Genomic DNA, 12,830 nt, shown 5'->3' with positions numbered 1-12,830 from the left:
TGAAGAAGCAAGATGAAGTAGCTCATAGCGTGTTCTGACTGCGCGCAATTTATTCCTCTCGCAAAATTACGTCGATATAGTGCATCAAAGAATTCATGCAACTATTTTTCAAAATAGGCCAAATTTCGACCGTCTAAATACAAAAGGGTATAGCCTTGCTTGTTTGCGATTTTCAGAGCTCGGAAAATTTTCGTCTTACAATCAGAATCTGTTCAAAAGCCCTTTCTGGACTAATTGGACCCCAAGGACTGCATGCAAAAAAGGTATTTATTGGAGCATCGTAGGATCAACACAAGCTGAGAATATACGGAAAAATATGATGAAACTTATTTTGGTATTATTCATTTTATTCTAAGTTACATGCAATAGTAACAATACAATATCATACATCTCGCATCCTGCACAGGTGCATTGCCCCTACACACAGGTTGGAACTTAAATTGCGTACACAAACTACCTTAATTACTATCTCATACAGCATTGCTCATATTCTGCTTCGTGGCTTAAATGCAATGTATTTCGCAGAATTTTCCCCTTACTTGTATCGTCGACTGAGAATGTATAAAGTCTGATAATCTGGGATATTTTCACTGATATATATTAATACCTATATCAGTGGTTATTTTGCGTAACAGTTTGCCGGGTCGGGTCGGTTTGAGAGTATTAGCAGTTTCCCGTATTATCAACCAATTAGCAACTGACCACGCCGGTGAAAGAAGTGCCTCATAACCTACACTATCGCCTGCAAAACGTTGGTAACATACCTTCGTCATAGTGAAGTTGAAAATTTGACAAAATCTTGTTCAAGAAATGTCTGTTATGAGTGGTCCGGGAATTCATACTTCGCCTGACGTCGCATATTACGGCAAAGCTCTAAACATATTTTGATCGCGTTGCGCGTAGCTTACGTGGTGTTTTCACCCGGCCGTTGAGACCATAGGGATACATAAAATAAAGCATAAACAACGGGCTAAGCGTCCCGTCAACGGATTCGAATCGGTTCTCTAAAGGACAGAAGATAATAATTCTTCCGCCCTCTGTGTCGGTCTGCTCATGGAGTGGGGGGCCACGAGAGGGAAAAAACAGCTAGGTGGGCGCAGGCGGGCGTGTGCAGCTACCCCCACTCCATGGGAAGAGCAGCATAGAGGGCGGGAGAATTATTATCTTCCGTCCTTCACAGAACTGATTTAACTCTCTTCTGAACGTCGTGCGGAATCAGTCGTTTCCGAGAGATGAGAGCGGCGTAATGTGTACGCAGGATTATTTCAACATTCAGACCGCGTTGTTCGATCAGTGTACTTGCACCATACTCATCTGTGAACAATACACGAAGAGTAGCGTGTAGCTTGAAGAGAAACCGAGTTACTGAAATGAAAACATGTTCAAGGTGAATTTCGTGTCTCGAGTTTCCATTGTTTTGTGTACCTTTAGGTATCAGTGATGTCTATTTTAGCATCTGTGCGTCGTGTGTCAGTTTCATTTTATTTTTTTTTTGCTGATCTTCGGTAAATGCGCAGTTGTATAGTTAAAAAGTTTATTCAGTCGGTTCAGACAGCTACAGCACACAAAGTGAATGTAGCCTCGAGTGTTATTGCGGTGCGGATTTTTGGACTATGAGAGTGACGATCTAAATTACGTGAAACGTGCTTCGCTTCTCCAATAAACTTCAGATGTTGCACGAACTACTACATGTAAAAGTGTGGAGCAGCCCAGAGTCGAGGTAACAATACTTATTTTCATTATTGTTTGATAATTCAAGGTGGTACATACAAAGCCGAACTTTTGTTCTTGCATAACATGCAATGAATACGAAATTGGACAACAGTAATAATTAATTTGCAGACTGAAAAGCCATTTTATTAAATTAATTGAAATGTTCTGTTTTGTTTTTTACAGATCTAAGCAGAGACTTCCGAGTTATTTTTCCATTCCTCGGCAATGTTGGTGAGTTGCACGTGTTAGATTATGGGTATTTCCCTGGGATTCCTCTGTCACGTGGCGTGGCGGTAACAATTGTTGCACAAATCTTCGATTTCTTAGCTGCATGGATAGGCTCATTCACGATCACAACTTGCTTGACCTTTAGTCGAATAATTTTTTCCTTCGCAATTCAATTTATCGTAGCTTACTTAAAGTTATAAATTTTGCACGTTGCTAAAAGTGGAATGAGTATCGCGACAGGCAACCATCACTTACTCGGCACTCGCGAGATCGAATTGCGTTTCACACTGCTGTAGTAATCTACGTTTGACTTTACCGATGATGTCGTTTAAGTGGTGGGTTCACCTGAGGTTTGAACGTATTCAATTATTCACATTATTGTTAAATCGATAAAATTCCAAAGGCTGGCATAACGTAACGTAATGAAATTGCATCTTATATTATGCATCATTTTCAATCTTTAAACAGCCAACAAATATTGATCAACTGCAGGCTTAGCTCGCTTAGAAAAATGCTAATTGGCATACAGGACGTTTTTAATCAATTTTACAAAAGGTTAATGTACCGATAGTCTGCCAAGATTTACTACAATATTAGGGTTGGCGGAATGCAACTGCGATACTATATTCTGAGTAGGCAGACTATGATACAAAAACATTTTGCTCCCAACAGGTAACCAACGAAAATGTAAGTCGATGACCACGGCGCAAATGATGAAGAATGACGTGTGTTGGAAAAAATGGAGAATCGTTTAGATCGAATATAGGTAACCGGGTAGGTAGGTGGACGTTTTGGGACACGTCGCGGGGCTTATGCATGCGTGTGTGAGTCTCTTTTCCGTTGGGTGGTTGCGTTGGGAAACAGGCAAGGGTAGGTAGGTTGCGATGTACCGTGATGTTACTAACTTTTATAATCCACAGCGTCAAACGATCACAGAAATTGTTTACCCAAATGACTCCGTATTCGAGTCTCTCGATCATTTGTGAGCATTTGAATATTAAAGAGATTGAATTTCCTATTTCTTGTCGCTTTGCAACCATTTTTCAATCGTCACTCAATTCAATTCAATTCAATTATTTAGTCATTAGCGACCATTATTGCATGAGGTTGATCTCTGTGATCGTCTGAATGAGCAAAACGCATCTCTAGACCATCTATCGCGTTCCGTGGTACGCTAGATGGAGAGAAATGCTGAGCTCGAAGACTTCGCGTCGAAGAGGACCGCCGACCGTCACGCCACACAATAATGCATGCCCTCCAACCTCCCTCCCGATTTCGATTCGATTTATGATCTGAGAAGAACAATCCGCATAGCAATGTACTTAATTCAAAAAGATACAGATGTGGATTGGGTTTCTACAGAATTTTTGGGACAAGTCCCAGGTAATACAAATTTTTTGACAGTTTAATCTGTCGCGCCTTATTGCGCGTAGATTAATCATGAGAATTGGACGCAGCCTTTTGCGCGTAAATTAATAACGGGAATGGGACACGTTTTTTTATTCGTCGATTTTTCAAACAGTATATAAAAGAGTTACGCACTCTCGATGTGCTGATCTTTCAGCTCTTCTGTCAATTTTTTTACAAATAATAAAGTTTTCAAGTTCCACGGTGTCTTTTGCGCGTGGACTTGATATCTTTTAGTTATGAGAGAAAGCGCAGCATTTGAAACCCGGCGCTCAACGCGCTGGTACAAAAATCTCGATAGTGTACAGTGATAGTGGAAAATCTTGGCGTAAGTATTTATGAAATATATCTGAAATGTACAGAAACACTTATTTAACTGATCGCATTATTTTCTGTTTCAGGGCAACTTGACCAATTTTTTTAACAAACGCACTGAGAACTAAAGAATTTTCAATCGAAAAAAATATTTACTTCAATAACTCAAAGCAGAGAGAGATGTCTATTTAAAAAATTTAGAATGTTTTTTATTGATCAATACAATGAATAATCGAAGCAACGTATATTAAAGCGAATATGTTGGACTCAACCTATTTTTTGTCAGTACATGGACTTATGTGATTGTGCTAACCATATCTTCGTCTGTTTCAGCTAATCAAACTTTTTGTCTATTTCAGCTAATACAACTTTCAGTCTGTTTCAGTTAACCAAACCTTTTGTGTGTTTCAGCTAATCAAACTTTCTGTCTCTTTTAGCTAATCAAACTTTTTCTCCGTTTCAGTTATCAAACCTCTTGCCTGTTTCAGTTAATCAAACTTTTGTCTGTTTCAGCTAATCAAACGTTCTGTCTCTTTTAGCTAATCAAACTTTTTGTCCGTTTCAGTTATCAAACCTCTTGCCTTTTCAGCTAATCAAATTTTCTGTCTGTTGAAACTAACTAATTTGTCTCTTTTTGGTTTATTATATTTTTTACTTATCTAAGCTAAGTATATTTTTGTCTGTATCGATATATGTCACTAATTATATTTTCATATGTTTCAGGTAAATGAGTTTTATTGACTGTACTACTGAAAAATTAACGTTACCATTTTTAGATTTAGGTTTGGTTCAGGTCTGATTTAGTTGTCACCGATACATAGATTTAGCGATGTAGTTCAGAATCATCATGATCACAAAGTGTGGTCAAATTTTTTCTCCTGCAGTTTTTTTAAATGGTTATACAGTCTTTTATTGCGATTGTTTTAGTCTCAAGAGTTATTTTTCTCGAATCGCTTATAGGTCATGTTCGGTTTGTATTTCACTGTAGAATTATACAGCTCCGTCGTATTTGGGTGGTTGTGCTTATACTCCTCCGATTTGTTTTCATTTCTTCAAAGATTTCTGCATCGTCTTCCGGTAGGTAAATGCCAACGTCTTACAGCGATTCGCGTTTTCGATCTTGGTTTAATTGATTGTTTTGCATATTTACTGAATTCTCCATTTTAGTGATTATCTCATACATCATAAGAAAAAAAACCGAACATCCAAAGATCAGCGTTCGCTTACAACATAAAAACAATCACCTTTCATCCATAATTAAAACAATGATCTTCCATCCATAATTAAAACAGTCATCTTTAATTTATAATAAATAGTCAGCGGGCCATACTAACTGAAAAATTTCGAACAAACTGCGAATATACGCGAGTACAAATTGATTGGGAAAAACAGTACACCATAATTAACACGTGAAACATAGTTATCCGCAATTTGTCGAAGAACGTAAGATCGATCTTGCTATTATTCTCCGTGGAGTAGGCCTACTGGGGATACCACGTAAGAAAAAAAAACGCGCCGCGTGCTCTACCGCTTGCGGTGGTGTGGAAACGAGCATGAGTGAACTTATTTTCACTGGTCAAATGCTAACATATTGTAGTTTTTCAAATGAGAATTGTATTCTTGCGTAAATTTAACTCATTGTCAACAAAACTCGTGCCTCGATAATATTCCACGCATGTGGAATCGTAATACCTTCGGATTTCTCTAGTTTAGTCAGAGTGAATTTCACGTAAATACATTTTTGTCTTTGATAAATTTGATTTCTTAATTAAAGTCAAGAAGGTGCACATACGTTACCTTCGGCAATTCCAACATCTTTCTCCCCTGCTTGACCTTCCGCAATCGACACGAGTTGTTACAATAAAACACGAGATTTGAATACCAAATGAGCACATCTTCCATGACAAACGATAAAGAACAAAAAAAATTATTAGGTGTTACCGGAAAAATGCGGAAATTCCGCATAAAATAGTATCGACTTTGTCGGGAATACATATTCTCAAACTCGAAATTCGTAACAATCAATACGTATGAGCATCTCGTACAGAGGGATGCGATCGTTCTTTTCTAGTTGTATCGCATAATTTGTCAAGTAAATTTCAGCACAAAGAGATATGCGGCTGATAATTGTTATAATTATTATGAGATTGAAAAACGAGTGTCAATTTTATTAGAAAATACAGACGGCAGCGTTTAATTACAGTTATTATGAAATAAGACACAATATTGTACAAGTATATCATAAATGCAGTTGTTTACACTGCGATATTTTTAATGACATACATAGCTTCGTTGTCACAGCCAAAGAGTAATGTGGACCTGTCAACATCGATTGTATTGATTGGCTTGTGAAGCGTTGCACACATTGACGTTACATTCACTTTTCCTTTTGTACTGATTGTGTTGAGCCAATGCGTGTCCCCTGAATCTGTAATATAATTACATATATTAATCATAATTAAAAAGAAATTACAGTGACTTCGTTGTCTCAAATGATCCAATCTTAAAAGTAGAATAAAGTATAGTAACAGAAAAATTGAGAACTCGCGCGCTATAACAATCACCTAATTTCAATTTAGTGTTCTGTGCATTGTTCCAGTGCCATAGCTGTCCACTTGACGAGCACGAAAACAAATTTTCCGGTCTATCAGGATGAAATTTTATTTCGCTGACCGAGCTGGAATGGGCATTTAATTGAGAAACCGGATATGTGTTATGCCTCAAATCCCACACTGTCAGGCTACCGTCACCGCCACCAGCAACTACAATGTGTCTCTGTGTAGGATGATGTGCTAAACTTGTGGCTTCGGTCTGAGAAAATAAATAGAACAAATTTTGACTTATGAAATCAGTTGCCACTTCGACAAATGAAAAAGTATTTAAAATCTTACCTTTGTATTTGCAGAGAGTATAAAAGTAGTAGAGGGAACATCCTGGTTGTTTCTTAAATCCCATACTTTCATGTGCCCCAATAAATTTCCTGTCAAAACTTCACTATGCCTTAGAAAATCAACACAGTGCATGGAACAGCTATCTGATTTTTCTAAAAAAAAAATAAAGTAGGCAAAAATTTGGCAAGTTAGATACAATTTTGCCAGACAAATGAATATTCATTAGTGATTTTAATCTGATATTCTTTTTTACTTTCTGTTTACTTACCAATTGTTCTCACCGGAATTTTCTGATTGGCTGTTAACAAGTTGATCGTACCATCTTCTCCCACTGTGACTATGTCTTGCTCGAAAGTTGAGATGGCCGTACATGAAGCGTAATCCGATGCTCTGAAATTGTTCAACGTAATGTTTAGAGTCTAATAAACGGATTCAGTCAAATGTCGGATTCTCAGATGCTTGAGCAAAGGGAATCATATAAATGGGAAATAAAATTTCTTACGGAAATTTATGTAAAAAATTCCATGACAACCGTTCCTTGAATTGTGCATAAGGATTTTCTTGAATTTGTAACAATTGTACAGTACCAATAGAGGATGATGCCACGAACAGATCCTTGCTGATAAACTTAAACACAGAAAATTATGAAAATGAAAAACCAACTTTGTTTTAGGATGAAACACCGAATATAATTTACAAAATTACTGTTTATAGCGTTGTAATATCTAATCGTTATTTAATGCTCATCTATACTTATTACCCTTAATTCTGTAACGTCGCCGAGAAATGCGTGGGATGATATTATCACGGGATAAGACTCGTCGTCTTCTTCATTTGTGTCGAATGTCCAATATGTTATATGGTTCACCTGTGTGATTTGATCATATTATAAAAGCTGAATGAAGAAAAATTCAAAACGCTATGGCTATTTGCATAGCAGAGTGACAGTACTGATGGATTCAGGTTCTACCCTTAGTTGCACTGTTTTGAAGTCCATGAACATGATAGGTAACGTATATGATGGTTTTGGACAGCGATAAAATACGATTACTCATGAACTTTGGCAACGGTATATGAGAGCGCAAATTAATCCTAAGCTTAACCCCTGTGTAAACGCCCACATTCAATCAAAAACTCCGGGTTTCTTTCTTTGTTATTACAGTTTGCTTGACTGTTGTGATTAATTTGCAAGAAATGAAGAAACACGTAATACCAGAGAAATACATCTAAAGTATCGAAAATTCGTGAATCAAAAATCATATCCAAGAATGTAAATAATACTTTAAATTGCTGTAAAACAAACTACTGAATAATAAATAGGTGATCGGCGTAATTTCTAACCTATCACCTAACCCTACCGGATTATCCCAGCTTCCAGTTAAAAACGATTTTGCTTCAACAAAGTCCTCGGGTTTCCATCTGATCTTTGATACTTTTTCGGAAATAAATGTTCCGTGAATATTTTCACTCATTTTAATTGCCACAACCTGGATATCTTGTATCTGCTTATTTGAATTCTGATTGTTGAGGTTATCAAAACCGTTTTTCCCTCAAACCATTCTGCCACTACTCGGTTCTCGACAAAAACTGCGCACGCATCATGAATAAAGGACTGTGGCCCACTGATCTCATTTGGAAACGAAAGGCTTAAAAGAAGCTACCGGTTGACTGATTTTTAAATATTAACCAATCATATGAGTCTTTCAATACTTTCGTTTCTGAAATGTGGTAAATAAAACACACCCACCGAGGATGGGTGTTGATTTGGAGTCAGGTTAAAGGCGGCCAGTCGGGTTGAACTTTGATGTATGTACCATGAAATAGTTGTTGCAAATTTCTTTGATACTAATTTATCAGTACTATTGTTTTCTGTAATTATCTTTTAGTTACATCCGGTTCACAACGCTAATCGAACTTTAACCCGACTCAAACGACTGACACTCTCTGTCACGTCTAGCAAATACAGCCTCATTGCTCCGTTTTCCAGTTGTTATACCTATGTTAAAAGTATAAAATACGAGCTATATTTTGACTATTTGAACAAGAATAATATTCTGACTTTGTGAACTGTTCTTAATCTTGAGAAAACATAAAAAGATTCATAGCGATTCAATCTATAGTATCCGTGATTCAATTTCCGAGCAATGAGGTTTTAAATACTGGATTCAACGGGGCACCCAATCACAAATCGTAAACAGTCAAAGGGTCTTATCATACGACGTCATCACACGTGAAGGGACATGATGACGTAGCGTGTGACGTGCTTTCCAAAAAAATTGAATAGCGCTGGATGAAAGTCATACATATATACCTATTTATGCTAGTGTAGGTTAGGTAGAGGCGTAGGCGAGATGCATCACGTGTATGCGTACTTATAGCACCCGCACACATACGCATACATACATAGGTATACAGCATGCATGCATACGTCATCTAGTATTCTGCGTGCGTGTGCTCCAGTGTCCGTAGTCGCAAGTTGGTCGCTGGGCTGTGTTCCGCGGTTAGAGAGCCGAAAAGTTTTTCGACATATTCAACGCCTTTCGCAACACATTATCAACTTTATCTTTTAACGAAAATCAACTCCATAATTACAGTCAGCTCAGTTTTTAATCAGCGTATGCGACACTGACCTAGCGCAGGTCAGTGATCTCGTAAAATTACATTGAGATGTTAACTTTACAACAACTTTCCGGCTACTAGATACTAAACGAACCTGCTTCTCATCGAAGCGTCTGTAAATTGATTGTGAATAGTACATCCCATCGATATACAATTCGTCATATTGACACATGTATTCACGTCCGTTTGATATCCGATATTGCACTTTGGACAGGTTGTTAATACAACACTGTTGTGATCGATTGCGAACGTATGTTACGAAGGACACGTTTGTGAGTCAATCGATCTCTAACCTTACGTATGTTTAGGATGTAATGTGTTTATAAATGTTATCTTATCACCGGTGGCATTACTACTGTTATTACATCGATGTAAACGATTTCTATTTCCTTATAGTGCATCGTGTTTGCGCGATACGTCAACTGCAATTTAAGTTCAAAATCTCATCCACCTAATTCTCTGTTACTTGCAAGAAAATCAACATTATTATTTCCTTACTTGCCACTTGGTCATTATTACGCTGAAATATTTCGGTGAAACACCTTTGTACACATACATTATGGTCATTCATCTTTTGCTAATATTAACACATATCTTTCCATGTTCTCTGAAGTCCTCATCTGTTTTCCCAAACCAGTCAAGTATTTAATTTTGTATTTAATCAGCTGGATAATTGTGTTCTATTAGCTCACCTCTCATTCCACGTAGTTATTCTCAAGTGTTGACGTGTACTCGTTAGCAGTTTAAAGAATTTCCCAAACAGGCACCTGTCTATTATTTTGTAATCATTATCACAATTATTAATAATATTACTGTTATAGTAATTTATAACTTCTCTTGTCTTAATTTTTAGAAACTGAAGCAACAAAATGGAATTAAAATGTTCAGTCCAGTCATACGAGTGGGGGAAACGTGGTATCGAAAGTACTGTAGCAAATTTGGTCAAGGCAGCAAATCCAGATTTTTCTTTAGACGAGAGCAAGCCTTACGCAGAGCTTTGGATGGGCACGCATCCCAATGGACCATCATATTTGAAGGAGGGGAACAAATTATTGGCCGAATATATCGAAGAGCACAACCATATGCTGGGCAATGGTGTAAAAGAAACGTTCGGCCCTCAACTGCCATTTTTATTAAAAGTTTTGTCGATTAACAAGGCTTTGTCAATCCAAGCTCATCCCAACAAGGTGAAAACTTTATTTCCCACCGATGCCGACCATTGAATCGAAAATTTTGAGTCTACAAAGTAATAACACTGGTTTTAGGAAGATGCTGAGAGGCTTCACAAGCTGAACCCTGGCGTTTACAAAGATCCAAATCACAAGCCAGAACTAGCGATTGCTCTTACCCCGTTTGAAGCTCTGTGCGGATTTCGTCCAATATCTGAAATCAAGCAGTTCTTTAAGGTTGTTCCAGAATTCCGTGCTGTTGTAGGAGAAGATAAAATATTGGAACTGGTTAATTCGGATGAAGTAGGTCTTCATGCAGCTCTCAAAAACTGCTTCAAAAATATTATGACCTGTGATCCAGGATTTGTTGCATTGCAACTCAAAAAATTACTGAACAGACTATCGCACTTAGGTTGGTATTCAGGCATCTGTGTTGAATAATCTTGTAACTTCTACCCATGATTTTACAGGCAAAGTTGTCTTGTTTCAGATGAATCAGGTAGGCAAGCCCTCAATGGCAGCTTGCTAGAGAAATTACACTCTGAGTTTCCTGGAGATGTTGGATGCTTTGGTGTTTACTTGTTTAATTGGGTAACGCTACAGCCTGGGGAAGCTTTATTTCTAGGACCTAACGAGCCTCATGCATATCTTTCGGGTGGTGAGCGAGTCCTTCCAAATTTCTGTCATTGAAATTTTTCAGTATCTACTTCTTTATTCAGAAATATTTTCAGTTTAGTAAATACACATTCTTTGTTTTATTATGGTAATAATGAATATAATAACTTTTGCTATTTATATTTAGATTGTATCGAGTGTATGGCTTGCTCAGACAATGTTGTAAGAGCAGGATTAACCCCAAAACCAAAAGATGTAAATACATTAGTAGATATGTTGACATACAACTGTGAGCCAGCATCTGCCAAAAGGTTTCAACCGTCACGGGAAGATGAGTGTACAGAAATATTCAGACCTCCAGTTCCTGATTTTGCAGTTGCAAAGATTACTGTGAGTGCTTTATTATTTTATGTCAATTCAGCGTAATATCAATGTACACAAGTTTAATCGAAATATGTTGCAGATACCACCTGGAAGAGCAGTATATAATTTAATACCAAGAAGTACAGGCAGCATTTTAATTATTGTCAATGGCAAGGCAGAGATTGGCCCCTCCATAGTTCTTACACGAGGCTCCGCGATATTCATACCAGCTAACGAGAAGATTACCATCAAAGTGCTATGCGGTTGTCATCCAATGCTCATGTTTCAAGCAATGGTAAACCTTTGAGGATAACAAACGCCTTGTAATAAAATTGGAACATATGCGACTTATGGACACATTCGGGAGATTAGATGATGTCTCATATATGAACAGCGTTGGGCTAGGTACATTCCATACTTTCTTAAAATATGTAAGTATGGAAATGTAATAGAAATCGAAGAACTTATTAAAAAAAGTGGCATTTGTTATCTACATTACCCATCAGAGCAATTGCATTCATACCGTGCACAACACTGTCGACTTTTCAATTTACCGATAATATTGCTTTGAATCTTTACACAGCGATTAGTGTCGGTGAACTGGAAAACTCACATCGATTACAGATTCGATCATCCAATATGTTCCTAGTCGGTAAACTTGCTTGTTTGTACCTGATAATTGTGAAAGTTTTTCGAAATGAATTTTGCTCTATCAATCGTTTTGATATTGTAACATACAGACGATAAGTTGGTGTAACAAGCTTACCACTCTCGATGAGGGTATAAAGTAATCTTACAACGTCACTACTAGATATATTGACGAAATCTCGAATAAAAGTTTTAGATTGATCTATATATTTGATTGAGACTTTTTCGATTTCAGTTGCATTCAAGTGTTGAGTTAAATCTAAAGAGTCGAAGCTTCTCCCGAGAATGCAAGTCTCAATGTCAAACAGACGGAAGCCCTAATTTCTAAGCATCGTGTAAATTGTGTACATATTTTTAATGAAAGCTTTGTGCATTGTCATCGTGTAAGCCGTTTGATAAGAATTTTATCGACATTTTTGGTTGTTTCTTTTCGTATTAACTTATTAGTAAGAATATATTTTTTTAGCTATTAAACAAGAATGACTAAACCCATGATGCTGTAGATATACCTCCAGTACTTTGCCCATTAATTTTTTTCCGTTTGTTTGATATTTACAGTCCCAGCTGCGGAGTCGTAGTCGAGAAACTTCCGATTCTAAGTCAGCATAACACAGCGATTTTTCAAATTTGCCTACCAAACGAGTCATATCACGATCCGTTTGATATGACTCCAGAGTCCGGGCAAGCTCAATAGTGAAAAGTGTAAAAAAAAAAAAAAAAAAAAAAAAAACGATTTCCGCAAAAGTCTTTTTTCTAAAAGATTTGTCGTACGATTGTCATGTCGAGGTTCTGCAATGCTTAACGCTAAAGTTCATTGCAAAAAGGTGCGTGCGTATCAATTCTTATACCAATTCTTGTTTGT

The 12,830-nt window shown here is 37.2% G+C and overlaps 2 protein-coding genes across 10 annotated transcripts; one reads left to right on the top strand and one right to left on the bottom strand.

Annotated features, from left to right (window-relative positions):
* Positions 1-5,805: 5,805 nt before the first annotated feature.
* Positions 5,806-8,163, bottom strand: LOC107224948 (nucleoporin Nup43). The gene is made up of 7 exons (XM_015665212.2): positions 7,913-8,163; positions 7,315-7,422; positions 7,057-7,181; positions 6,823-6,944; positions 6,555-6,706; positions 6,228-6,474; positions 5,806-6,091 (listed from the first exon to the last, which is right to left on the bottom strand). Exons 1-7 carry the CDS (start codon positions 8,024-8,026, stop codon positions 5,919-5,921), a joined length of 1,041 nt encoding a protein of 346 aa, XP_015520698.1. The 5' UTR covers positions 8,027-8,163; the 3' UTR covers positions 5,806-5,918.
* Positions 8,164-8,250: 87 nt separating this feature from the next.
* Positions 8,251-12,743, top strand: LOC107224947 (mannose-6-phosphate isomerase). 9 transcript variants are annotated; one of them, XM_046741232.1, is made up of 6 exons: positions 8,251-8,360; positions 10,027-10,360; positions 10,439-10,754; positions 10,833-11,000; positions 11,145-11,347; positions 11,421-12,743. In XM_046741232.1, the coding sequence occupies exons 2-6, from the start codon at positions 10,043-10,045 to the stop codon at positions 11,625-11,627; spliced, it is 1,212 nt and encodes a 403-aa protein (XP_046597188.1). In that variant the 5' UTR covers positions 8,251-8,360; positions 10,027-10,042; the 3' UTR covers positions 11,628-12,743. The 9 variants fall into 9 exon arrangements, with proteins under 9 accessions (XP_046597188.1, XP_046597191.1, XP_046597185.1 ...); XM_046741235.1 differs by lacking the exon at positions 8,251-8,360 and adding an exon at positions 8,882-9,054; XM_046741229.1 differs by lacking the exon at positions 8,251-8,360 and adding an exon at positions 8,882-9,299.
* The last annotated feature ends 87 nt before the right edge of the window (positions 12,744-12,830 follow it).

The sequence above is a fragment of the Neodiprion lecontei genome, chromosome 5 (genome assembly GCF_021901455.1).
Source record: "Neodiprion lecontei isolate iyNeoLeco1 chromosome 5, iyNeoLeco1.1, whole genome shotgun sequence".
NCBI classification, from domain to species: domain Eukaryota; kingdom Metazoa; phylum Arthropoda; class Insecta; order Hymenoptera; family Diprionidae; genus Neodiprion; species Neodiprion lecontei.
Note: the sequence above shows the minus strand (reverse complement) of the source record. Positions and strands in the feature narration are given on the sequence as shown.